This window comes from Plectropomus leopardus, chromosome 12, assembly GCF_008729295.1.
Source record: "Plectropomus leopardus isolate mb chromosome 12, YSFRI_Pleo_2.0, whole genome shotgun sequence".
Classification (NCBI taxonomy): domain Eukaryota; kingdom Metazoa; phylum Chordata; class Actinopteri; order Perciformes; family Serranidae; genus Plectropomus; species Plectropomus leopardus.
This window is the reverse complement of record NC_056474.1, coordinates 19,613,017-19,636,593: the sequence shown is the minus strand read 5'-3', so window position 1 is coordinate 19,636,593 and position 23,577 is coordinate 19,613,017. Positions and strand designations below refer to the sequence as shown.

General features: G+C 39.6%; 2 protein-coding genes across 2 annotated transcripts; one reads left to right on the top strand and one right to left on the bottom strand.

Annotated features, from left to right (window-relative positions):
* The first annotated feature begins 535 nt into the window (after nucleotides 1–535).
* On the top strand, nucleotides 536–8,019 carry dmbx1a (diencephalon/mesencephalon homeobox 1a). Its single transcript, XM_042498449.1, has 5 exons — nucleotides 536–750; nucleotides 4,382–4,551; nucleotides 5,508–5,686; nucleotides 6,491–6,884; nucleotides 7,023–8,019. Exons 2-5 carry the CDS (start codon nucleotides 4,398–4,400, stop codon nucleotides 7,463–7,465), a joined length of 1,170 nt encoding a protein of 389 aa, XP_042354383.1. The 5' UTR covers nucleotides 536–750; nucleotides 4,382–4,397; the 3' UTR covers nucleotides 7,466–8,019.
* Nucleotides 8,020–16,984: 8,965 nt separating this feature from the next.
* nsun4 (NOP2/Sun RNA methyltransferase 4) lies at nucleotides 16,985–23,523 on the bottom strand. Its single transcript, XM_042498477.1, has 8 exons — nucleotides 23,431–23,523; nucleotides 22,323–22,542; nucleotides 21,274–21,433; nucleotides 20,877–21,031; nucleotides 20,621–20,781; nucleotides 20,392–20,516; nucleotides 20,119–20,251; nucleotides 16,985–19,318 (listed from the first exon to the last, which is right to left on the bottom strand). The coding sequence occupies exons 1-8, from the start codon at nucleotides 23,521–23,523 to the stop codon at nucleotides 19,175–19,177; spliced, it is 1,191 nt and encodes a 396-aa protein (XP_042354411.1). The 3' UTR covers nucleotides 16,985–19,174.
* Between the last annotated feature and the right edge of the window lie 54 nt (nucleotides 23,524–23,577).

Sequence of the window (23,577 nt, the reverse complement as noted above, 5' to 3'; positions counted from 1 at the left end):
AAAATAAAATATTTTGATGCTCATGCAATCAGGCTGACAGTGTCTTTTTTTCTTGATTTAAATATAAAATTTATGTTACTGGGGGAAAAAAAATGCATGACAGCAACATTTTTTCTCACTTATTCACAGTTTAAGTTTAGGAATATGATCCACAAAAAATATGCAAAATCGCCAATAAATAAAATGAATCCTATTTATTTCGATCACAACTCAATATCTACACATTTGTGCCATTAAAAAGCTTCAGTTTTTCAAATTTGAGGAATGTTTATCAATATCTATAAAAAAAACAACAACAACAACAACAACTTATAGACAGACACGGAGGGATTCATCGGACATACCGTGTTTAAATTGATCATATTTGGAGATAACTCCAGAAGTCAGCCGCTGGACTCCGCTTTCTGATTTAGTTGACTGACAGCCCTGAGAGCCAATAGGAAGCAAGCATGACCCCCGCGACGCTCTCCTTAAATCCCTCCACCGGGCTCTCGCGCACCAGCAGATGGCGGCTTCCCACTTCTGCGCGAGACGCTGCGAATACAGCACAGAGAGGAGCAGGTGGAGCGCGAGCGGACGGACTTGAGGTGAAGCAACAGACTGGAGGACTTTTACACTGACCCGAGTTGTTATCTCGCTGACGGACAAAAGGACTGAGAAGAGTGGGCATTAAAAAAACAACAGGCGGCAGCTGAAGGAGCAGAAGAGAGTTTAGGAGCTTTGTGTGACGGAAAACACAACTGATAAGAGGTAAAAACTTTTCTCCATCTCCTTATAAACCCTATTTCTCACATGTTGCATTTTAAAAAACGATTACCCAAAATGTTGTATGGTCATGTTCGCATTTTTCGCAGTCAGCGGTGCAGAAATTAAAGCTATTTTGGCAGTTCCCTTTAAACAGAATTGTGTATCAAATGTATAACCTACGTTTTTTGTCTTTAAATTAAGGAAGATGACAGCAATTCCTCTGTTGGAAATGTTTCAATTTTATATTTTAAAGTTTCAGTGTGAAACCATAAATATAACTTACTTTCGTAGAGTGGAAGTCAAAAATCACAGCGGTCACACTACAAATAAAACAAAACTAAACAAAAAATTAAAACGCGTAACCATAATCAAGCACCTGCATTTTTACGCACGGGACCAAAATGACGTAAAATAAAAGGGACTCCTGTTCGGCACAACTTTTGGGTTACACGCATGACCCTGGTCACTTTTTTTAAGTTTACCCTATATTAAAAAAAACCCTAAAGTGATGCAGATTTATAGAGGCACAATAAAGTAAAGCATATTTCTCTCCCTGTCCATAAAAATGTCCTTGAGATCTTAAAATGCTTTGATAAACGACAAGATAGACGATTTTGGTCTGGGCTCTGCATAACAAACATTCTTTATAATAACAGCTCGGAGAAAATCAAAGACATGCCCCTCGCCCTCTAACAGTTTACACTTAGTGCGACACAGCACTAGAGCAGATTGTCAGGTCGACTCATGCCCCTGAGGGCTGTTAGCAAATAACATTTTTCCTAATTTAGTCGGATCAAAGAGTTGCACTGTACACGCCAATTTACATAATGACGGTTTGATAATCGAAGCATTGAGCAGGGCTGCCAGGAGGGCCCAGTGCCTGGAGCAGAGAGAGGCTTATGAATGACAATAACAGCACTGACAGGCTCACAGTGATGAGCTATTGTGCTGAATTTGATATGGGCAGGAGGATACAGGCTATAAGCAGAGATGTAGTGGTAAATATAAAAGGTGGTTAAAAGCTGCTAATCACTAGAAGGCAGGGTTAAAGTTAGAAAGTCTGCAAAATAGGACGGGAAGCTGTTCTAAAATCACGCACCTGAGATTATTGCATTTTGCAAAAAGTGAGATTGAAATCACTTGTAGACGTTAAAGATCTTAACATTTTGTCGGTGCGTGCAGGTGTAAACAAATAAAATCCGCACATTTTAAGATTTTTTTTTCTAGGCTACATGATGCAGTTTATCTATAGAAAAAAGTTTGTATCTCAGGTGCGAGATATTTGTTCTGTTTATCTGCGTACTGATCATCATTTAAATGTACACCTTCATTTTCAGAAAAGGAAAAACCTCAATTGAGAAAAATCGTTGGCCTATTACTAGAACACACACGCACGCACGCACACTTGCCCACGCGGGCACGCACACGGGGGAACTCCAACCCAGAGCTAACCACCCAGTCCCACTGTACGTCCGTCCGTGTCAGCGTTGATGATAAATGGAGGGCCTCGCAGTCGAAACCTATTTGCACTTCCATTAGACGGGGAGCCAAATGGGGATCAACATGCATATTTTTACCCGCGGAGAGGCCATACATCTCAGCCAAAACGTTGCCCCGGGGCGATGGGATAAGAGGCCGCCAGAGAGGGGTAGGGGAGGGGAGGGGAGGGGAGGGGGAAGCGGGCCCATTCAACTCAAATACTTGGGGGAGTAAAGTAAATGTTTAGCGAAGCACCTTCTGTCCCGGTGAATTAAACTATTCCCCACTGCCCTCTGATCACATTCATCAGCCGCCGCAGCCACTTAATAGGCTGGGAATGGGCACTGCGGGCATCACACACGCGCCCCTGCGCGCGCGCGCGCGCACACACACACACACACACACACACACACACATACACAGAGAAAAGCTGAGAAATGAGCAGGGAAATGAACTGCCTTTTGCAAGAACGACCACCCAGTCTTTTCTGTATTACAGCATGCAGATGCCTAATTGATTATTATTATTATTATTATTGCCTATTGTTGTAAAGCAATTTATTATATTGTTGTTTGCTGAAATGTAATGCTTTAAAAGCGTTAAAAGAATTATCAAGTCATAATTAAAATATAAGGTCATGTAAAGGAGTGAAACTGCTCAAATCAACAGCAACTAACTTTTAAATTTCAACCAATAGAATTAATAATGCCAGACATAGATTCCGGAGGGACATAAAGGGGACACGTCCCCCTTAATACCGTCTCCCCCAGGGAAAGAAAAAACATGAAAGTAAAGGAGGATTTTAAAAAAAACAAAATTAAAGACATTGCAGTTTATTATAAGTTTATTGCAGCATAAACTTATGCAGATAATGCACAGATTGGTGCATAAAATTACCAGAGAAATTGAGATGCTGTGCTCAAATTTTTTTTAGCAAAGGACACCCAAACCCCTCTTTTTATGAGTCGCCAGAGCATAGAACAATTTAAAAATAACAACAAACATACTGAAATTACTCCACAATTATTATTCAGTTGCTGACATTTAATGGCCTACATAAAGACAGCGTTGGGAAGAAGTCGAATTAAATAAAACAAAAACGAAATGTGATAAATGATAAGGACGTTTTTTTCAGAAATATTTAGAGGTATCTTAAGGCCTTTTAGTCCAAGAACTTGCCCGGGTCCCTGAACACCGTACCTGTCATATACAGGAGAAAGATTTATTTCTTCTCCCTGTGGTCTCTCTAGTTATAATAACTGTTTGGGCCTCAGAGATATTCCCTCCTGTCAGCCTCCTCCGTACTAATACATATCTAATCGTGTCCTCAAGCGCTTCATCTATGAAAATCTCGTGAAGGAGAACTACAAAATAGAGTTTGGGAAATTGCTCCCATGTGAAAGACTCTAACATGGCTGTTTTACTTTAAGAATCTGTTCGTTTCATCAAAAGCTGCAATTATAGGCTTGAATGTTAATTATAAATAACATAAAATTAACCAAAATAAAAATGCTGTTAAATGCTGCAAGAAAATGAATTTTTGAGAAATGAAAGTCATCCGCTATGACTGAACAGCTCTTAGTGAGAAAAGCATTTCCGTAATCATAGCCTATTAAAAAATAATCCTGCTATCCGGTTGCAGGTTTTGCCACCGAGACCCGGAACAAATCTCCTTATTTCATTTTCCAACACATTTCACCAACGCCTTGATCTGTCAGAGCAGCGTTTTCAATGGGGATTTGGCTTCTCCGGGATCATAGAAACGACGTGAATAAATTCATGAATAAGGCATCCGTCACGGTTCATTATGGGAACGAGTGATAATTACCCCAATTAAAAGTCTTTTGTATAATTAATGGATTGAACAGAGCGATAATTGGATGTTAATGGATAACACTTTTGTCTGAGTGCGCACATTAAAATCTATTGGCCCTTGAGCGCGAGGACCTGCTGTCATAATAAAAAGCTCGTGTGTGTGTCACAGCCTCTTAGTGCATCTACCATAAATATGTGATTTTGCTCCTCTTTGATTTTGTTTGAGATCACATGCTCAGCAGTCACAGCGTGTCCATCAGCAGCCACGCGCCCTTGTTGTCAACATGTCCTCGTGTGAACTCCCTTTATCACAAGCATCCTGTCTTCCTCTCTTACGCAGGCACCGACCTCTCACCATGCAGCACTACGGGGTGAACGGCTACTCTCTGCACGCCATGAACTCCCTCAGCGCCATGTACAACCTGCACCAGCAGGCCGCGCAACAGGCACAGCACGCGCCCGACTACCGGCCGTCCGTGCACGCGCTCACACTGGCAGAGAGACTAGCTGGTAATTGAGTGCACGCTCACACACAAACTCCGGTGCGCAGGTTGTTGCCAAATAGCTTCAAACTATTATTGAACACAACTTTGTCATATACATTTCGGACTTATGACATATATAATAATAATAATAACAACAACAACAACAATAATAATAATAATAATAATAACAATAACAATAATAATAACAGCATATTCAGCCGCAGCTATTTTTGAAGTTGTGGAAACAGCAAGTTAACTAATTAAATAATGATAAAAACATGAACACCGTAAATCTGACAAGTTGATGTTACTTAAAATAATCTTGGAAACCGACTGCCTTGAATAACGAAAGTAAATAAAGCTATAAATGTTAATTCGTTTACCTTAGTGTTAAGTTTACTTTAAATTTAGCCGTTCTTAATTTTGTGAAGTTTCTGCACATTAAAAATAACACGTGAAATTCTATTTTTCAGTGTTAGCAACTTCAACTTAACCTGATCATGACAAAGAGGATTTGGCAAATGATTAAATTAGGAGATATGCAAGTTCTGTTTTGTTTGCATGTGTAAGAATACATGATTTGCAGCCAGCAGAATACAGGCATATAAACTCAATTTAATGAAGTTGCTGAAACTATGAAAGATTAATGTAATTAAACTTCTCATCTTTAAGTTGCAAGAAGCTCACAAAATGAAGTAAATGTAACTAAATAAAATAAAGTAAACTTAGCAATTAGATATAATAAATATAGATTAAGATCGTTTTATTCACTTCACAGTGTTCAAGACAATGGGTTTCCTAGATTAAAAATAAAAAATAAAAATAAAAAAGTAAAATCAATTTGTCAGATTTTACAGTATATTTGAACGGGAATTGTTACAGAACATGTGGTAAAGACATAAAGTGTCCTAATCCCACGCATGCCCAGTAAAATAAACTTGCCGTGTGTGTGTTTCCTTTCCAACGGCTGCGCATTTCAAGACATCATCCTGGAGGCTCGCTACGGCTCTCAGCACCGCAAACAGCGCCGCAGCCGCACGGCCTTCACGGCGCAGCAGCTGGAGGCGCTGGAGAAGACTTTCCAGAAAACACACTACCCGGATGTGGTAATGAGGGAGCGGCTGGCCATGTGCACCAACCTGCCCGAGGCTCGTGTTCAGGTACGGCTAACGGGAAAAAAAACACTGTCCAGTACTACAATTTACTGACATGTATGTGTTTGTAGCAGTCAGTAGTTAGTTAAGAGGGGCCTATAATGCTTCATGGTTGGTAGTTTTCATAACCGGTATCCCTGTTATTACTCTGTAATTTTAATGCTGCTTGAATGTTATGGGATCTACCAGTACCATGGGTAGTAGCAACCTTATTAGGCCATAGGTTTAGTTTTAACATTGAGCATCTAACACCTTATTTCCTGCAATCTGGTGAATTTTTTTTTTTGCAGCAGTTTGCGCATTTTTTTCAGTAACACATTGCATAAATGTTTGAAATATAAACCTATGCCAACCTAAATTTATCGGACTAGTAAAAATATTACACAAAGGGAAAACACAATTGGTCTACTTTCTGCTGTGTAAATGAAAATACACCGCTTTAGGTAGAGTTGAAAACAGTTATCAATACAGGAAAAAAGATTTTAAGGAGCACTTATGGATAAGCTGTCTTCACACATAAGTGAAGCTTATGCATGCACCTAAGAAAAAGTATCCATCTGAATACAATAAATGCCAAAAACAGCGTCAATAACACTGTTTAAGCTGATTTAAGTTTGATTATGATAGCTTGTTTTTAAAACAATTCTGTTGCAGCCCTGTGGAGATGCTTGTTATCATGGCACTTACTGACTTTTTGAGCTTTTGATTGCAATCATTTGAAGCTGAATCAATCATTTAATTCAGCTTACAGTTTTCATCTGCTGTTGTAATTCTCTCTTTAATTCTCCCTCTTCTCCTCTCTGCCTTCAGGTTTGGTTCAAAAACCGCAGAGCAAAGTTTCGTAAGAAGCAGCGCAGCCTCCAGAAGGAGCAGCTTCAGAAGCAGAAGGAGGCATCAGGGGAAGGAAGTGAGAAGGAGGACACGCCTCCCTCCACAACTGTCCTCCCTGACACCCAGCTCCCTCCTTCATCCTCCTCTTCCTCCTCCTCTCTGGAGACAGAGGGTCCTGTGGTTCGTCCTGTACCACTAGACATGGAGCTGAACGTCACGTCAGCAGAACACTCTGGCAGCGAGTCGGCGACAGAGGACAACGCCACGGATAAGGAGGACGAGAGTAAATCTCAGAGAGAGGAGATGAAGTGTGAGAGAGCAGCGACTCCTGAGGACGTTTCGCCAGCTTGCAAAAGACTCAGCCCTAAACCAGGTACGAACATTGTTGATTTTAACTCTTACAAAGAGCCGAATTCCATTTTTTTTTATCAATGGTATGCCTCATCCGCAGTACTGACATCACCAGCTGACTATAATTCAACTCTCTTAACCTCCTCTTCTCTCTGTCCAGACTCTCCCCTGGTCTCCCCGTCTGTGACCCCCTCCTCCTCCTCCAGCAGCGGCCTGGCCAGCAGTGGTCCCCTCTCTCAGAGCCACTCCTACTCTTCGTCCCCTCTCAGCCTGTTCCGCCTGCAGGAGCAGTTTCGCCAGCACATGGCCGCCACCAACAACCTGGTGCACTATCCCGCTTTTGACCTCTCTGCCCCATCATCACTCCCCTACCTGGGAATGAATGTCAACATGCCCCCCGCGCCACTGGGCTCTCTGCCCTGCCAGTCTTACTACCAGTCCCTGTCCCATCACGCCCAGCAGGTGTGGAACAGCCCGCTGCTGCAGGCGTCGGCTGCGGGTGGCCTCACCAGCCACAACAGCAAGACCACAAGCATCGAGAACCTCCGTCTGAGGGCCAAACAGCACGCCGCCTCGCTGGGACTGGACACAATGTCTAACTGAGAATCAGATTGTATGAAGGACAATTTAGGCCAAAGCCTCGGCCTACACATCATCACATCCCAATGCGTGTCTGTGATAGTTCTTTAGGAGCTGTTTACTTTAGTAGGTGGGCACAGGACATGCAGAGGTGTCCAAAAAAATACGCCAACATGCACTGGACCTACAGAACTCTATTTATGGCAGACCACACTTCAACAGCTTCCGCTGCAGCTCAAGGTCCAAAACCTCAGAAAAAGAGAACCCATAAGATATTGAACATTGCTAGAAAATGCAACGGATCAAATGATTGTTCGTAAACGGTGGACATATTCCTGACTCATACCATGATGCTCCCAACAGACACAGAATGCTGGACCTTCCAAACATCTGAAATAATCCATAAAATAATCACTGAAAATGATGTACACAGCTAAAGACGGATGCACTCGGTTGAAAAGACGATGCAAACAATGTTTACAAGAATAATGTGAATAAATGAGGCACTTTTGAAGGGATTAGGTTCGTTGGCCAAGAGGGAAACTGTATCGCTTGTGCAGCAGAGAAACCATTTCTGTCACAGGACCATTGACATTTCAATTAAGCAATGTGGTTATATGTACATAGCATGTACTACATAACAGCACATAAATAAAAATAAACTTCAAGCCATGTTGTCCTCAACAGCATAATTAAAAGTGACTAATTTACCAGTTTAATGGCCAGTAATGTGCCACTTTGCACAGAGGCTGGCTTGATAATGAGAAAATGATTTCAGTGACTAAATTCGCAAAGCTTTTAATTACATTTTGCCCTGGGCTGAGGGAGCTGGGGCAGATGCAATTATGAACATGCATACCATTTAAGCCTTTATAAATTCAAAAGGTCTGTGCACTAAACTGGTCAATTAAGGTAGAAACATGATTGACATCACTTTAACATGAGTTGATCAATTCCCTTTGAATACAAAGTGGTAAACAAATTTGGACAAATGTCTGAACCCATATTTTGTCAGCAGAAATTCTCACCTTAGTATTCTCTTGAGGAAACATGCAGCTTTTCATTGACCGACTGTTAGCACTTGAGGAGAATCACACACGTCTCTGTTTTTCGTCAATGTGTTCTGGAAGCTAATGTCTTCTTATGAAAAAAATGCACATTATTTTAATATGTAAAATACAAAAAAAGTCTATCTATTAATGTTTACTGGTAAGGTAATTGTAAAGTTCCTCTTATGTTGTATAATTGATAATGGACTCTGTCTCAGATGAAATTCCTTTTAGCTGTCAGATTGTAAGATTGTATTTGCTGAGCTCACCGGCAGCCCTGTCTACCCCTCCTCTCCTGGTTGTCTGTGTAACAATCCCGGGTTGAATTTTAAATGTGTGCATTTTCTTTTTGGCAAGAAAGAAGCAACTGAACAAAGTGCTGGAAAACGGTCACCTTTCATTTGTTGCAATCCAGACAGGAAAGTCAAAGAAAGTGAACAGATTTGAGATTTGTGACCCGAGTCCTCTGTGTACTGCTGTCTTGACTATATTTGAGTTCTGTTGTTGCTATTATTCTAATGCTGCCCCCCACCCCTAATGTCTCTGTCAAACTACTCGGTGCAGTGGTAGATAGATTTATAACTGTGGAGGAGCGACTGAGCGGACCATCAGCGTTGTTTCCTTTACTCCTCCCCAACAATGTAGACTTGAACTAGTGTTGTTGTAAAATAATAACAAATAAAAACATTGCTTGGAGATCTTTATAATGAAGACCATCTGTGCTGCGTATTTACACAGAATGATGATGGTAAAGGCCAAACACCGACATGGGATGGTTGCTACAGTAAATAGCATAGTAAAATATTCTGGAAGTGTAATGCATTCACTTGAGATAATTTTTTTTTGTGCTATTTTTCCGAATTAACACGATTATTATTTCAGAATTATTAGAGAAGTTTTCACAGGAAATAATATTCTGCTATTGCATTCTGAATTAAGAAAAAATATATATGTATGTATATAGTGTATAAATAATAAAACAAGAATTTCTGAATTCTGATAAAATAGTTTAAATATTTAAGAAATAGTCAAAAAATAAAAAATAATTTTCAAATTAAAAAATCTATAAATAATAAATAATTTTTAAATAATAATAAATAAATAATACACCAAGAGCATAATTGTTTTATTACAAAAAACTTAAATTTGAAAGAAAAGAATTTCACTATTTCAGAAAAAACAATTTTTTCTAAAGTGAATGCATGGTGCTTCTGTGAAATATTTAAAAAATGAGGATTATATATTTAAGGCTCCAAAAAAAATGAGTATGGAGGAAAAAATTATGTGGTAAAGTGTAGAAAAGCATCAAGATAATGAACGTATGGGAACAAGGTCAAAGTAAAAAAAAAAACAATGAAAAAATACAGATAAAATGTATGAGAATTTGCAGGGAGACAAAGAGTATGCGAGCAAAGAGACAGAAAAAGAACGACGTAATCTGAAAAATAAAAAAGCCACATGGAGACATAAGCCATCCCCAATGAATAAGCAGGCCATTATCCTGAAGAATGACGGCCTGGGGCGGTGATTATGCTGCTATTATATCTTTAACAGCATGGTTTGTCAAAACACACCCCCAGCTCCTACACACACACACACACACACACCACACACACACACACACACACACACACACACACACACACACACACACACACACACACACACACACACACACACGCACACGCACACGCAAGGCAATCAGGCTACTCATATCCAAAATGTGCCCTTGCTCTTCCCGCAGTAAACTTTACATGGCTGTGTGACATTGCTCTGCTGTTAATTGAGTGGGCCTTTAACATATATTTAGCCCTCAGTGTGTGTAAATAAGAAATGCACCCTGACTACAATTCCTCCGACCGTCATGAATGACCACGATCCAACGATTGGAGAGACGAGGATAATGATCTCACCAGATTAGCAGCGTTAATGTGGGAGTAACACCTCACCCTAACTCTGTTGTGTTTTATTACACCACATATATGTGGTGTGTTTGTGTGTGTGTGTGTGTGTCCTCAGCCAAGGGCATCCTGATCGTATGACTGATAAGATTGTGGTGTTGGATATGCAGCAGGAGTGAATGTCCTTGTTATCCGGGGGTACGAATCTGTCCAGGTACACGGCAGGATTTCCTCCCATGGGGCTCTGGAGCAGAGAACACAACACAATACTCTTGTTCCGAATGTTCTCTCTTTTCTTAACACCCATCCCCCAAACACACACACAAGGCCTGGGGGTTGAACAGGGATTGCTAGATTGTACTGCTGCAGGGTCAAGTGTGTTGAGCTCTTGATGCTGGATCAGGTGCTTCCATCTCTAACACTCAGGCTTGTATATTCATCACTTTAGCCCCATAACCGCCCCTATCTCCATCTACTTTCCTTTAAGCAAGTGATAACATGTGTGTATTTTTATGTGTGTGTGTGAGGTTTGAAAAGACTGTGCCCAGTCGCCCAATAGATTGTGGCAGCAACATGAAGACATGAACCCAATACATAAATCATTTCAGACAGACAGTTCAACTCTAAAGGTATACTATGCAGGATTTTTTTCTAAAATATATTTAACTACAGAGACTCTGCTCTCTGCCTTCTTATTTTGATGTGGTCAGAAGATTTTTGGGTGTGTATCCTCCGGTCAATAACATCATGCAGGTGAGGTGTAGGACTTTTTAAAAAAAGTAGCAATCTGGTAGTAGCACCTGGATGTTTAAAGAGAACTGGATAAAGTGTTCAGTTCTATTAAAGCTGGTCAGTGGCGCATGAAGACAAACAAGTCCAACCTCTCAGGTGTAAAATTATCTGGATCATCTGCATCTACCTTCCGGTTAAGTCCTCTGCTAACATGAGTGGGGATAAAATGATTTGGCAAGACATTCGAAATGTTATCGGACCGAATGGGTCAAATCCAGATATTGAAACGAGCTGCAGGGGTCATGACACTCAAAATAAATAAATAAATACACTGAAAACGTTACTTTTACAATGTAAGTCTATGACAAAAAGTCTTTTTGGCCTGTATGACATGGCATTACGAACCCAGAAGCTGAAATTCCACAGTTTGGCCACTATGAAAACTGGCGTCAAAGCTGGTACACTTCCTGGGGGCCTGGGTAGTGGCAGCACTCATCCATGATGAAACTACAAAAAACAGCAGTCACAGTGCAGAGGGGGCACAAATAAAGCAAGGCTTAACACCAAGTGGACAAAGCTCATTTCAAAATTAGAGTAAATTTGAGGTTGGCTTTCACTTTCACTAGAGAGCACTGAAGAGGAAGATGTGGATGAAAAGCACGCAGAGTTGGCCTGTTTTCAGTTAGACAGGTGCGTGCTGGCGTAGTGCTGGGCGGTAGACGAGTTTATCTGATCCGTCAATCTTTACAAATCAACACCTGATAGTCCACCAGTGGCATGATTATCAGTGCCGGGGGAAAAAAGGTTAAATCAAAATCAAATTGAACTGTGCCAGTAAAATCAAAAGTCCAATCTGATCGCTGATGTTTGATGACATTAAAATGTTTTAATATTTGATGAACCCATGACAGTAGAATAGGCCACTATAAACATATATAAAGGACAGGGGTAGGGGTGCTGTGATATATAGTAAAACCGCCACTATCTTAAAAACATTGTGATACAAATTTTTGATTCACAACTCAGCACTATGCCGACAGTTAGCTTAGTTAGCTTGGTAAAGCTGGTTCTTAAACCATGACACGGGTACCAGTGGTGGTACGGGGAGGAATATGAAATATGATGATTAAATCAGTTGATTTTAATATATATAACGCTATTAAAATACCACAACATTTTAAACGAAAATACTTCAACTTGCATGTGGTATTGTTTAAATTGTAAACTTGAGATCTGTGAAATGTAATTTTAACTGAGTTTTGCCGTTGCTTTAATATTTTTGTTTCCATATCAACCTGGTACATGTTCAGATTCATAAACATAGCGCAGGCATACATCAATGATTAGTTGCGAGCTGTTGAATGATTGCAACAATGTAACGTCCTTACAGTCGTAGCTCGCAGTGTACATACAGTGTGGGGACGAGGGGCCAGGCTTAAATGTTGTGTTTCAAAACAGAAACCTACAATTCCTGCGTACACCTTAGTGCTAGGCAATATGCAGAAAATCAAATATTACAGTATTTTTGACCAAATACCTCAAAATCCATATTGTAGGCTTGACTACTGGTGCTTTCACACACATCTCTCTACTGCAATGCAGCCTTCAAAACCAGGGCAAGACCAGAATTACAATATCCAAAACTCAAGACCATATCTAGTCTCATATCACAATAGCGATATAATATTGATGCCCACCACTAGTATACCTTAGTATACCTGTCTCAATAATTATTTTATAAAAGCAAACGTAACATTTAAATATTGCAGAGTACACATTTTTTATACCATGGAATTAAGATTGCAGTAAAGCTATACATACTTTCAAACAAGAAAGGTCTGTGTGTGATTTACATAGACCCACCATTTGCTGTATCTTCTGCTTTGACTCTCTTTTTTTCTCCTTCACACACACATACACACACACACAGCCCCCGGAGCAAGCCCCCCACACAAAAATCACAGTGTACCATTCAATCAGTGCTTTTTTTCCCTCCCTCCTCTCCATGGTTCTCTTAAAGGTTTTAACCATGGCGAGAATGAAAAGTGCCAGCGTTAGAAACCTCGGCCCATTGAGGAGGTGACAGGGTCTGCCAGAATATGATCCTAATCCTGTTTCCAGCATTCTTTTAGCCCACTGGCATTGCCATTTCGCCGCATATTCTCTGAGCTGTCAGGCCCAGGGAAATCCCTCTAATAGCGCATTGCCCAGATACACATCAAAGCCCTCCTGGAAACCACCAGCAGGAACTTAACGGAGAGGGGAGCACAAGTACAATCAGGCTCACAGCTGCACATACACATGCAGAAAAAGAACCTGGCTGGAAAACATCGTGCTCAAATAAATTCGACTCATGCATGATGCTTGAGAGTGAAACTTCTCTAAAAAATTAATACGGCAACAACGCTTGCCCCTCTTTGACTTTTTACCCTCTAACTTTTATCGTGACATGTTAAATAAAGAATAGGGGAAGAGACAGGGCAAAGATAGATGATTACAGAGATAGAGAAACAACAAGAGGAGTGATATCAAGAGGGAGACAACAGGTGGCTAAACTGTGTATCCTGGGCCACCCTCCTTTAGTTCCACTTCATCTTCCATTTTCTTCTTGTCCTTTTTCTCTTAAACACTCTGACTGCCACCTCGCCCCTCCCCGGGTAATCTTCTTAGAGAGAAGAAAACCCCCATTCTCTCTTTTCTTAATCTGGCTGCAGCCTAAACCTACGCTTGCATTTCCAATGCGGGCCTCACTGAACCAAACGGCAGCGCTCTCAGCCAGTTTATGGAGTCTATCGGAGAATGCTTAGATCACATATTGAGTTTGTGTCTGGTATACAAAGCTGGTTTAAAACCATTCAAAGGGCAGTCTGTGGTGCTGATGGAAAACACTTTTAGCTGTTAGGTGCAACAAAAAGTGTGCAACTATCTCACGTGACATCATCAAATGTAACATAAAAGCAAGACTGGTCCACAATATGGCATGTTGTGTGAACTCGCCACCAGATTTTCTCCAGGACAGATTTGTCCTTATGAAATTTAAAAAAAAAAAAAAAACACACACATTAAGTGGGTAATAGGTAGAGATGAAATGGCATGAAAAATTCATATCACAACCACAATTATTACAGTTTTCAGGGATAAAATGGGCTGAAAATGTCCTAAAAGTACTTAAACACACACTGAAATCATGTCACCTAGTTTAATTTTGAAAACTACAAATATAATTTGCAACACACTGAATAAACAGTAAAGTAAAATCATAGTCAATACCTTATGTAAACACAAATGTGCATTAACATTAAAGATAGCCTGTCTTTGAAATGCTCCCTTGAGTGTTTGTGTCACGAGATAAGGATAAGTGACCAGTAGCATCACTGGGTTTACCGGCTGCATACTCACTCTGTAGCTGCTCGTGTTGCTGTGCCCACGTCTGCAAAAATACTGTCAACTTATGTTGATGCTAGTTTTTCAAAGTGCAGTAATCAAACACAGTTTTAATTAATGATGATAATTCAGATCTGAAATGGTCCTGCTTGTATCTGTCTGTGTTTTACTTAAGCCATGGCTGATATGCTTTACATCATGATTACTGTTCTTAAACTTGTATCTTCATTTTAGGCAGCCAAATTCCCAAGGTACTGCAGATAAAAACTAACCTCCTGGCTAATTCTGGCATGATAGAAGTGATGTTTATTAATATGCACTGTCCCTGAGATAAAAGAAAATAAATAAAAATCAAACTAATCATCAGAAATTTTATCTCGGATTAACTTCAACCAGTACATTTCAAATTAAAGCAAATTAAATACATCTCAACTAAACGTACATCATTATGTTACTGGAAAAATTATATAAAAATACAATATTGCCAAAAAGAGCACCTGCTGATTAATATGCAACTTAGTCTTTAATTGCTTAAATCATCTGACAGTTGATTAATTATATATTATCATAGAGCCCAACCATATTATGAAGGAAAGTATCTGTTAAAAGTACTACATGTAACCATAACAGAATGTAAATGGTCGTCCACAGTAAAGTATGAGATCCAGTATGTCTAGAAATCTGTTTGTGAGCTTTACTTTTGTGGTAATAGATCTATGACTGCAATTACCTGGAAGATCGTCAATAAATATGAGGTATGCAAAAGTTTTTATCCCTTTTTGTTATTTGTTTTTCTCCTTTAGAGGAGGGGAGGTCCACTGTACAAGCCTGTGGCTTCTTGACCTCTACTGACACCTTGCTGTTTTTTGTTTTTTTTTTTACTATCTGGATTTTACAAATTTTATGTGTGTAAATAAGAAAAGAAAACTAAAGAAAAAAAAGCATGCATGTCATCTGTACCTCCACATTCTGTTTGATCACAGTAACAAAAGTTTCACTTAAACGTGACCAATGATCAATGAGGTGGCTGAAACCAGACCCACCCACATACAATACATGGATCCAAAAAGTCTGGGACCTTTATCAAAATAAACAAATTATATACTCATTAAGTAAACAATAGGGTCCTGTCTTGGCTTTTATTAATACAATGAGGTTTATCACCTAGTAGGGCTCTGCTCAACTCTTACTTTTATATTCCCCCCATGCATACATCACATGCATACATTATCTGTCATAGTCTATAGAAAAAAAATTGCACTTATATTTCATCTGTGCGATTGCTGTGCAGAGTGAACAATTACAACTACTATTTTAAATGTCTTTCTAATTTACTTGTTTATTTTTTCTATTTAACTGGGTTGGCTGTTTACTACTTTAGAATCAATGTCTAAGTTGTTTTCTTTTTCTTTTTATGGCATTTTTTAATATAATGTGTACAAACGTTATTTATAGCTGACAAAGAAAAGGGAAAATTCATACACTGGATTGTTGTTGATGAAAACTAAATAAAAATTAGTTGAAAAAAAAGACAACCGGATGACTGTAAAAGTAAATAGAAAATGCAGAAATAAAAGGCCAAAACATCAACAGCTGTAATCCGAAAAAAAAAAAAAATCCACACTGTATAGCATTTTCTATCCTCCCTGTGGCTGAGAGCAGCAGCTTCCTGCTGGGCTCAGTCTACACAGTGCATCTGTGACAAAGACCCCCACCAGTGAAATCCTGTCTCCCGCCGCCAACTGGGACGCGTCTGATCTTCACCTCTGGGCTGAAAACACCGCAGTTGGTACAGCAGCATCTGCTTTAAATACACAGACTAACACTAAGTCACCATGTGTGTCTTTACCAAACATGAAGACACCTAAATGTTCATCTCTATGTTGCCGTTGCTGTCGTGGCAGGTAGTCAACACATGCAGACAAAAAATCTGTAACCCCTGTTTCTCTTCAGAGGTGTCAGTTTCAGTGACTTTTCCCTTCTGCTGTCATTTAACAACCTATTGTAGGTGCTAAGTTTTTACATGTGGAGGTCATAATGAATGGGCAAAAGATCATTCATTCAGTAGCTTGTGTGGTACGAGGTGAGAACACAACACTATTACAGTGTTTTGCATGTTTACTAGAAAAAAAAGCCACTTTTAAATTGTATTTGAAAGCGCAAGAGAAGCGTGGTTGTGTAGTTAAATCCATAATATTCATCTTTCTAATACACAGCACACGTCTCCCTAACACAGGCTTACACACAGGGACACAAATGCACAGTGGTGCATTGGCTAATTCAATAATAAAGCAGACAGCCGGTGGAGTCTATAGACATGCAGAGTAGAGAGTAACTCATCTCTAACAGTCTGCCGTCTCCTGAGTGTTAAAACATGTAAATTTATGTAAGAGCCCATAGGAAACACATATTTACAATACGTTTAGGTAATCACAAGATGTGCGAGGAGGCATTCAAGGCCCTGGAGACGAAAGCAGTCAATACAAAAATAGTTTTTATGTGTCATTAATTCCCTCTGCATTCCCAGATACATCCCCCTTTTACCGCAGTAATACAGTAATCACTCACAATCGCACAGGAAATTATCTGCACTCATCTGTGGAATAAAAAAGCGGAGGGGCAAAACAGGGCGAGACGTCCCATTTTAGCTCTCTGCTGCCTCTTTAATGTTCATCTGGGAGCCGCATGGCTGCCGTCCATCCCTGCACGGGGATGGGAGTCGGCTCCTGCACTTGGAGCAGCTTAATGACAGTGGGTATGGATGGTGGACTCGTTAGACACACACATACACACACCTTTTTCACGCTACATTGCCTGGCCAGGACAACATAAAGGGTCATCGGCGGTGTGATGGAAAAAGAGGCACCTCAGCGCTCACATTAGGCAGTGATAAGAGGAAACATTTCACCTGAGTGATGTCAATGCAAAACAGAGTCAATCCAGCTATAATAATGAAAGTTGCACAGATTCAGATGTGAAAAGCCAAATGGTCAAATAAGTCATTACCTGCCTGTTCATTATGCCCTCCTTCCACATACCCACATATTGTGTTATTAGGCAAAGCTATCAAACCTGATGAATAACTATAGAACAAGCCAAACCCATTTTCAGGGGAGAGTTAAAGAGAGCAGGTAATTCTGATGGAAATGTGTGTTTCAGTAATGTGATCTCTGAGGACATAAATACTGGAGCTCCTGTCAACATATAACCTTTACAGACATACCCTTAGTGTCCTCTAGTGGGAACAGGATATACTGAACAGGATACTTTTAATATTAAGCTACTGTTGCCACCTACAGGGTAAAAATAAAACTATAAAAAGAAAAACACTTAGCAAAGCTGGTTTAGTCCAAAAATGTTGGTAAATCAGAGTTTTGACTTACTTTAAAGGACAACTTTAGTATTTTTCAACCTGGACCCTATTTTTCCCAGTGGTTTTTTTGTCATTTTGTTTGTTTTTTAATGCCACTGACAGGCACAGATTGTTATTATAAGTGTCTGACACCACTATGATATGAACAATTTATTGCAACCAAACCAAAGCTGGTGATTGCTCAAACAGTGGAAAGACAAACAAAGACAGTTTTTAGGAGTTTTATTTTATTTCTTCTTTGAATCAAGTGTTATTTACAATGATGAAATTATTGTTCATTCAAATCGATTCTGGTGGGTTTGGCGATTGCAATTTTGGGGCTGCTCCTAGATAAACAAAAATGATCTTACTCTTTAACAAGACGGTCTATGTCTGTAGGGAACCAGAAACACACCCCAAATCCCCATTACGTAATCTACCAGACTCCTTTTAAATAAATTGTTATTTAAGCTTGTATAAAGCCATAATATTTTTACGTCTAACTGAGAGAATTAGGGGTTTATTTCAACCAAACTAGAGTTGGTGATTGTTGGAACAGTGGAAAGATGAACCAAGACGGCTTTTGTGAGTTTTTTTGTTTGTTTTTTTCTATCATCATAAGTGTGTTTTAGGATGATAAAATTTATGCCTATTTAAATGCAGGCTGGCAGGTTTGACAATAGCAATTTCTGCTTTAATAAAAATGATCTTACTCTTTAACATAACAGGCTATCTCTGTAGGGATCCCTTAAATAATGTTTTCATACACTTATAATAAGATTTTGAGCTAGTCTGTAACAAAAACAAGCACTTTTATTATATGGAAATTGAAGGTGCACAGCTGCACATTAATGTTTCATGATGGCGTGTGCCAGCTGCAGCAGTCCTTTCGGTACCAACCAATTTTAAAAATTGTCGTCTCCGTTTGTCACTTAGACAAAACAAATGGGAAAATGGGGTCCAGGTTAAAAAAAACTGTTGATGCCCTTTAAAAAACAAGAATTCTCTTAAATGAATTTGACGTTAATGTTGGTTGAGTCCAAAAGTCTCCATCAAAAAAAAACCCTGTCATTCAGTGCTGTCCCCAGTAATGTCACAGTACCAGTCCTCCAACTGGATTAATTGCGATTACAGTCACAGTGTGTAGTCCAGTGTTTCAACAGTCCACCACCACGAGGAAAAGTTCACCTTCAGTGCTCCAGCAGCCACAGTTTATACATAAAGACGAGCCAAGAAGATCATCTCATAAGTCCTTAAGTCAGTCATTCAAATGTCCACAGGATTTTTGGCAAAGCTGTCCATCAGTCCACACAAGCTACGTGAGCCTCCTCAGCTTGCACATGTAGATGGGGCCAAAGTTAGCGGCTAAGTGCGGGATTACCATCTCACCCAGGTGGAGGTCGGGAGCGAAGTGAAAGGTTTTCCTAAACATGTGTGTGAGGGGTCGCAGATCAACAACCTGAATGTAGGTATGACCAGCACAGGGGGAGAGAGGAAAAGAGGAAGGTGAAATTATTTGTTGTGAATTGGTTCTCATGTTCATCATTAGGATGTCCTGATAGTCCAGAGGTCAGAACCGTAATGATAAATTATTTTCCACTACTGTTGAGAAATGTGAAGTGAGGGATAAGGCCAAACAAATAAAAAGCCAACAGGAAGCGTGAACTGTCTGACACGCTTACTGACAATTAACACCTCAAAGGGCATTATCCGGCTTACACCATGGTCATTGCCAGAGAAAAAAAAAGAAAATTCATTCATATTTTCGTACAATTTGCAATCAAAATGTAATGTTTTTCACAAACTTTCACAATCTGGTAACACCTTAGAGTTTACCTAATACCGGAAACAATCATCACTGTCCCATGAGTTTATTATGCATCACATTGTTCACTACTCAGTGAACAGGACAAGCTTTATACAACTTGGCAATAAAGAGATATTTATAGTCCCCTCTGCTTGTAGAAACCTTTAAACCAACACTCAAAAATAACAGAGGATGAGGCACTGAAAGACGATGTGTTGGAAATAAATTGTGAACAGATGCTTTGACTGCATCCCTGTTGCTATGGTTACTTATATTAGATACAGGCTGTTACTATTGTGTAACCAGTGCATTCACTTTAGAGCAGTTAACAGACAGTTTTATCAGACCGTGTTTAGGGTTTAATGGATGCCATCAGAATCGAGCATTCACCCAGGCCGTATAATCATCTCTAATAAACACTTACCTGTTAAGAGTGACAGTGTGTGACTGACCTGAAGGTTGATGCCGTGGTTCTCTCGAGCCAAGAAGACAGCTTGTTCCACCACACTCTGGTTCTGGGTTTGAGAAAGTGTGCACGTGGAATACAGGATGTCCCCACCTGGACGGGCTGCCGCGATTCCCGCCCTGCAGGATAGAGAGACCGTTTGTCACTCTGTATAAAATAATCATGTTAACTTCAGGCTTTGCTGTATATTGATGTGACAAAATGCAACCACATAAAATGTTTTATCGACACTCTCTTTACATTTTTCACCAAAACTTACAACAACAGCTCCAGCTGTAGCTGTGGAAGCCTTCGTCTCTCACCGATCCTGTTCTTTCCGAATATATTGTTGTCGTCCTCCATGAGTGAATGTCTGTCTGTGGTGCAGGGGACATCAACAAGCACCTGACAGAAGGAAAAGAGAGGAGGAGGTGGACAAAGTGGTGGTGTTAAGATAAACACATCATTGATTCAGGCACTGGCAACATGATTACACAACAATGGCCTACTCTGTCAAAAGTGTCCCTTTCGATGTCCGCCCAAGTGGTGCCATCGTAGGAGGTGATACGTAATTTCTCAGCCGTCAAAAGCAGCTTAGGAACGTAGCTGTGGAGGACTTTTCTCAGTCGTGACGTCCGAGACACTGAGGTGTCATTTGCACACAAGAAACCTGTAGAGCAGATGATGGAGAGTTAACTACGACTAAAAATCAGAACAACAGCGCTATGTGAGGAAAACAGAAGATGAGAGCGGTCCTCCTCTTACCAACAGACTGGGTCTGAAGCAGAGCCAGTGTTTTACCTCCCGGGGCAGCACAGAGGTCAAGCACACTGTGACCTTCTTGAACATCCAGTGCCACACAAGGCAGCACAGATGCTGCGTCCATCAGGTAGTAACCCAGCAACCCACACATGTCGGGTCTTTAGAAGACAAAAGGAAAAGGAATCAAACTTTAAAAATAAACATGAAACAGTTAGTAATTCTCATTTGGAGGAGAACAAAATCCTCTAAATGTTTAACCATTTTGACTCACTAAAGTAACAACACAGTTAATGTCAACTGTTTTCTTATAACTGACAGCTGAAGCAAATATTTTGAATTCACGCATCAAAATATTCTTGATTGCTACTTTTTTTTTTAAATAACGAACAGATAAGCTCACCGCGCGGACTTGAATCTTGTGATATCCCCTCTTGGAAACACGAAGCACTTGATGTTATGGCTGAGCTGTAGAGGGGATAGCTGCTGACCATCAGTGTCAGATTTCTTTCTGGATTCCTCCTCGGCTGTAACTCCTGATTCTTGCTCCAAGTATTGCTGAGCTGCAGTGACAAAGAAAAAAGCTGAATTGATCATATGAGGAGAGAGATTAGGCTTTTAAATGACAGAAAAAAATTGCAGTTCAATATTAGGGGTTTTAGGGAAAATTGACTTGCATGTGGCTTTTTGCAATGAACAAAGATTAGCTTTTACTTTCTGCTTCTTTTTTTTTTTGCTATTTCTCATTAATGCAATGATCAACCAGTTTTTCCAACTTCTGCAAACCTTATCATAGACAAAGGCATTTTCTTGACTTATATTTCATTGATTACACTAATCATTTTTTAAATTTTTATCTTAAAAATATAGCTCATTTTGTTCAATGTTATATCACCTTTGACTTTAAGGATTTTAAATCATTTTTATTATTTTGTTCATTTTGATTTTTGTAAAGCACTGCACTGAAAGTGCTTTACATTATTTTTTAATTATAATTTAATTATTTTTGAGGAAAAAACGTATAGGAATTAAGAACTTCAGTTCACACTCAGCGATAATATGGTTTAAATTATAATTCTAGTTTAATACGAATTATTATGTTTCTGACATGTATATTTCAAATTGTACTGTACTTCCCTGCACCTTCTATTGAGAGGCTTGTTGACCACAATAAAACCAAATGTTGATGAAAAATTAGAAATTTTAGCACTGGTCTCTTAATTTCTTTGGTTGTCAGGGCAAAACATGACAGATTCATCTTTGAGGAATAATTTTTGTTTTACAAAATCAGCATGTACAAAATAAGAACAATTACATGCAAATAAAGGGCTGCCATTACATCTATTTAGAGAACTGCTAGTTTTTTTCTATGCAATTTCTTAAAAACAAAAACAAAAAAATCACATAAATACCATGATGTCAAGATTGAGTCTGGGGTAAATGCACACCTACCGTCTGTATCTATGTCACTGAGGAAGTCTCTACATCCCTGGGCTTCGAGGTCTGCCAGAACTGAATCATGGGAGAAATTATTGAAGAGGGCTCCGTATTTCCTCTCTGAAAGCAGGGCGGCTCTGACTGACGGCCACAGCTGCCCCAGCTGGACGCCGTAGGTGGCATCAAAGTGCTGCAGGGCCAGACTGGTAGGAGGGTGCTTGGCACGTGTGGTGGCCTGTAAAGAAGCAAGGAGATCAAAACACTTATTTTAAATGTTTGCTTGCTTTGATGTTTATCTTTGTGTCTATGTGGTTAATTAGGGACTGTTCATGGGGGAGGAACCCAGGATGGGAGTAATATATTTTTTAATTGACTTAGGGATCTTCAACATTAAATGGTAATATTTTGTATTTAAAGTTTTAAATACCTTTATGAAACCTCAGTATTTAAGTTTCAGCTACAATCATCAGGGTACGTTTTTAAAATACGATGGGGGCTGCCATGCCAAGTTACTGATATTTTTTTTTGGCCACTGCTAATGTGTATGGCACATTTTTTTAAGGGAAAACAGTCATTGTTAGCACATGTTGCTAATGGTGGAGGCTGTGATGTGCCTGTGTGTGATATCTACTAAATTTAGCATTTTTCCCCTGTCACTTGGGGAAGCTCAACGAAAAATATTTGTACCTCTGGAAAGGGTCATGATAAACATTTTTAAAAAATGTTACACTCTGGTCACCCCCCTCTGCTGATGAATTAGGTACCATCCCTTGGTTAAATAAAAAAAAAACTACAGTTAGCTGCATGAGTGTACTGTGTCAATGACTACCTTGAGCTAAAGGAGTCACAACTGTAGATGTTGTAATTTAGTTGCACACAACATTTTAATTTCAGGGGTAAACATTTTTTGTCCAGCTCTTATTGATGAAATTCGCCACGGTATACATACTTATCAAAATGAATAGCTTATTTTAAATATTTAGCCTGCTCTATGTAGCTGCGTGGCTAACTATATTCTGTACACCTCCAAACAATAAAGACCTTTTATACCTCTAAAGAGGAAATTGTTTTACAGATAACGACTGTATTAAGTGCTTCATCTATCCATGCATTGACAACATACCCATTTTTCCTTCACTCGGTTTCGTTTTGGCGTGAAACACCTTAAATCTTTAACTTTTCTCAGCAGAAGTCTGGCGTCCAAGAGCAGCGCCATCATGTGTGCAACACTTATTTTAGCCCGTCTTCCTATCGGGAACTGAAAAAAAAA

Bases quoted from the DNA above. Each gene is read 5' to 3' on its own strand.
- dmbx1a (XM_042498449.1), top strand. From the start codon at position 4,398: ATGCAGCACTACGGGGTGAACGGCTACTCTCTGCACGCCATGAACTCC. The intron at 4,552-5,507 runs GTAATTGAGTGC...GCGCATTTCAAG, and splicing joins ACTGGCAGAGAGACTAGCTG to ACATCATCCTGGAGGCTCGC. The intron at 6,885-7,022 runs GTACGAACATTG...CTCTCTGTCCAG, and splicing joins AAGACTCAGCCCTAAACCAG to ACTCTCCCCTGGTCTCCCCG.
- nsun4 (XM_042498477.1), bottom strand. From the start codon at position 23,523: ATGGCGCTGCTCTTGGACGCCAGACTTCTGCTGAGAAAAGTTAAAGAT. The intron at 21,032-21,273 runs GTGAGCTTATCT...TGTCTTCTAAAG, and splicing joins ACAAGATTCAAGTCCGCGCG to ACCCGACATGTGTGGGTTGC. The intron at 20,517-20,620 runs GTAGGCCATTGT...TCCTTCTGTCAG, and splicing joins AAAGGGACACTTTTGACAGA to GTGCTTGTTGATGTCCCCTG.